The sequence below is a fragment of the Eubalaena glacialis genome, chromosome X (genome assembly GCF_028564815.1).
Source record: "Eubalaena glacialis isolate mEubGla1 chromosome X, mEubGla1.1.hap2.+ XY, whole genome shotgun sequence".
NCBI lineage: Eukaryota > Metazoa > Chordata > Mammalia > Artiodactyla > Balaenidae > Eubalaena > Eubalaena glacialis.
This window is the reverse complement of record NC_083736.1, coordinates 35905183-35908609: the sequence shown is the minus strand read 5'-3', so window position 1 is coordinate 35908609 and position 3427 is coordinate 35905183. Positions and strand designations below refer to the sequence as shown.

General features: G+C 59.5%; 1 protein-coding gene across 3 annotated transcripts; it reads right to left on the bottom strand.

Annotated features, from left to right (window-relative positions):
• Positions 1–238: 238 nt before the first annotated feature.
• MID1IP1 (MID1 interacting protein 1) lies at positions 239–2548 on the bottom strand. 3 transcript variants are annotated; one of them, XM_061178391.1, is made up of 2 exons: positions 2251–2548; positions 239–2019 (listed from the first exon to the last, which is right to left on the bottom strand). In XM_061178391.1, exon 2 carries the CDS (start codon positions 1752–1754, stop codon positions 1203–1205), a length of 552 nt encoding a protein of 183 aa, XP_061034374.1. In that variant the 5' UTR covers positions 1755–2019; positions 2251–2548; the 3' UTR covers positions 239–1202. The 3 variants fall into 3 exon arrangements, with proteins under 3 accessions (XP_061034374.1, XP_061034373.1, XP_061034375.1); XM_061178390.1 differs by having other exon boundaries at positions 2285–2548; XM_061178392.1 differs by lacking the exon at positions 2251–2548 and adding an exon at positions 2161–2227.
• Between the last annotated feature and the right edge of the window lie 879 nt (positions 2549–3427).

Genomic DNA, 3427 nt, shown 5'->3' with positions numbered 1-3427 from the left:
ACTTTCTGTTGAGATGCCTGTGCTTACCTTGGTACTGAATTATTAGAAATAAAAAGCTTGGTAGCTTCTTCCCAAACAAAACTGAACACTTACGGAGATGATTATCTACCACTTTGAAATACCAGAGAAAAATAAAATTGGCTTTTGCTAAAAAAAAATCAATTAACTGTATTTTATTTAACTACTAAGCCATCCGTTGGTGGATTAGAAAGCAACAAACTTTTGTCAAATTTCGTTAACACATTTGCTTTTTTTTTATTTTTTAGAATATAGTCTACATCTGGATTAAAAAAGTTTTAAATAAATTTAAGACATATAACAACAGTGGAACCCTTCATCATTCTATGTACAACACGGATAGAATGTCAGTTGGTTCCATTTCGGGTAAGTCCACTTTCTCATAATAACGTTATTACTTTCACTGAGTGGCAAGCTTCGTACGAGCTGGCACAGTGCCAGCTTACACACTTGGGGGGGTGGTGGCATGAAAGGGATGGGATAGGGGTACCACAGGACAACTCTACAGTGTAACAGGAAATCATTAATAAAGTAGTACCGGTTACCGACAGACAGTGCTGTTTGTGCGCTTATCACAATGGAATCGCCGAAGTTTCAGAGCAAGGAGGAGATTGGAAATACTCAAGACGGGGCCACGGTTACAAAAAGAAATAGTGCAAACAGGAAAACTGATGCAACCCTAGCAGCGCTGCGGCCTCCACCAGCCCAACGGCAGGGAGGCGGGAGGCTGTGCGCCCGCCCCGCCTTCCCCAGCGCCCAGCTCCGGGCGGCGCTCCCAAATGTGGCAACCCAGCGCCGCGCCCTGGAATGGCCCTTTCTCGGCCCTTCTCCTCCGGAAAGAACAGAAAAGAAACTCCAGGAAAAGCACAGACTGAATGCAGGGCGTCAACTCAGTCCTATTCCCACCAAAGTAGAACACAGCCCCCTCATTCCCCCTCCCCACCCCCGCGGGAGAGAGGGAAGTCCTTGAGCACTACCCCACCTCTTTTGCCACCGCTTTCCTCTCCTCTCCCCAAAGAAGCCCCCTCCTCCATGCAGCCCTGCCGCGTCCCCTGCACGTACGCAGCCCCCCAACTTTGCAGTCTGCCCATCGCGCCCTAGAGCCAGAAAGAAAATAGCTTTGAGGAAAGAGAGGGTGAGAGATGGGGCCGGGAAGGGTGCTGGGCAGCCGCGGGGGACCCGCCTCAGTGCCCCCAATTGCTGAAGCCGATCTCCTGCTTGTATCTATTAGTGAGGATGTTGGCTTTGCGCGTGAGTTTGGAGAGCACAGTGTGCAGCCCGCGCAGGTGGTAGTGGAACTGCTGTTCCAGGTCCTCCTCGCCGGCGTCCGCGCCCTCCAGGTGGCTCAGGTCCACCAGGATGTCCTTGGACTTCCAGGCGCTCCCCTCCTCGCTCCCCGCCGCCGGCGGCGGCTGCTGCAGGACCCCCCACTCGATGTCGTTGCGGATGGACTTGAGCAGCACGTAGTGGCTGTACATGTCCCGGGAGGGCGCGAAAAAGCTGCCGTTGCCGCTGCCCGGGCCGGGGGCCGGGGGCGTGCGCTCCTCCAGGCAGCCGCCACTGCCGCCTACCTCCACGCCGACGCCGTTGTCCAGCCCGGGCTCGGCCAGTGGCACGTCGCGCAGCAGGCTGGGCACCATCACCGTCTGGTCCATGTTGTTCACGGCGCCGATGAAGCGATTCATGGCGTTAAAGAGCGAGTGCTTCTGGTTGTAGGTGTCGCAAATCTGCATCATGGTGGCCGTGCGGGCGCCGAAGCACAAGGACGCAGGGGCACGGGATGGGCGGCCGGGGCGAGGTACTGTACGCCTTTCACGCGCTCTCTGAGGCCCGCGCCGGGGGCCTGGCTACAGCCGGTGCGGCGGGATTCCCGGCTCCTCCTCCGCCCTCTCCAACTCTCGTCTAGATCGCAGCCCGGCCCTGCGGGAAGCACGACTTCTCCTGGCTCTGGCGTCCGGAAGCTCGCGATATCGGCGCGTGGTCTCTGGGTCGAGCCCTGGCCTGGTTGGGAGAAGGGGACGAAAGAGCAGATTATTCACGCGGCTAGGGTGCCCGGCGCCCCCACCCGCGCGCACCTCCCTCCCTGGTTACAGCTTGTCTGGGACGGCTCCCGGGTGACTCCCAGTAGCCGGACGGTCCCACCTCCTCGCCCCCCGCCCAGGGCCGCGGAGAAAAGGAAGTGGTGCACCCCACTCCCGTCTCCCTCCGCAAAGCCTGAGTCCAAGCACCCACGCTGACGGGGCAGAGGTGGGGCGGGGGCACGCACTTCCTCCGGCGCCTCGAGATCCCCTGCTGCTGGGTAGCTCAGTGTTCCCGCTGCTGGCTGCTGCTGCCGGCGGACGCTGCTGCGGTCAGTGGCCGAACTGTGACTGCGGGCGGCGGTGGTGGTGGCGTCGGCCCCCTACCCATCCCAGGTGCTCAATTTATAGAGCCCCGGAAAGGTGTCGCCGGCGCTCAGGGCCAGCCCCCGTGTCTCCTCCTCCCGCCTCCCCGGTAGCGCGGAGATAAAAGGCCCGAGCTGGGGATGACCGCGAGTAACACTCCAGGCCCTTTCTACAGCGGGGGCGGGGCGCGCCGGGCCAGCCCCGCCTCTCGCCTGATACCCGGGCGGAGGGAGGGCGCAGTGGCAGGGCAGGGCAGGGCAGAGGAGGGACAGAACAGCCGCACCCAGCCATCGCCGAGTGCAGAGCAGGCCAGCTTGGGGGGAGGGCCAGGCACAGTGCGGGTAAAGAAGGTGCCGGCGTCCGGTCCGGCAAGAGGGCGGGCTGGAGTGCGGGGGGATGGGTGCGCCTTGCTCACGCTCCCAGGGTGGGATGACCGAAGTGCAGGCGCCCAGGTTGTAAAGTGAGGCCCCCAACCCCGCATCTATGCTGGCAGTGGCCCGGAAACTACCGATCCGGTTTATTAATAGCCGTCGGGGAAGAGGGACCCGCAGCAGCAGCAACTCCATCCCAAGACTCTTACGTAAGAAGGGTGACTGGGCATGCCGGGTGCACGTGGACGCGTGGTGCTCCCGCCGTGGCCCTGGCCTTGGCCAGCTGCTGGGGGAGGGGGACCTCGGAGGCTTTTGCCTCCCTGCTGGCGAGGTCTTTCCCAATATTTCCTGTAACAGCCTTTGCCAGGGATGAAGAGCGACCCACCATCGGATCTGCACATTTTTCCAAGAGATCAGATGTGACAATGCGGTGAAGCAGCCAAATTCCTGACTTTTGTCCAAGTCCCGCTACTCAGAGATCCCAGGCCCCAGGCCGTGTGGCCTTTTGGCTGCCAAAGGGCCAGGAGAGAGTGACAGTAGGTAGGTCCGGTGTTGGGTGTCTTTCATCATTTAACAGAAAAGGGGGGAGGTGTCCAATATTTTTTTAGGAGGGGAGTTTGAAATGTATCTTTCCAAAAATAGTTCTTAAAACGC

Coding starts and splice junctions, on each gene's coding strand:
- MID1IP1 (XM_061178391.1), bottom strand. CDS start 1,754: ATGATGCAGATTTGCGACACCTACAACCAGAAGCACTCGCTCTTTAAC.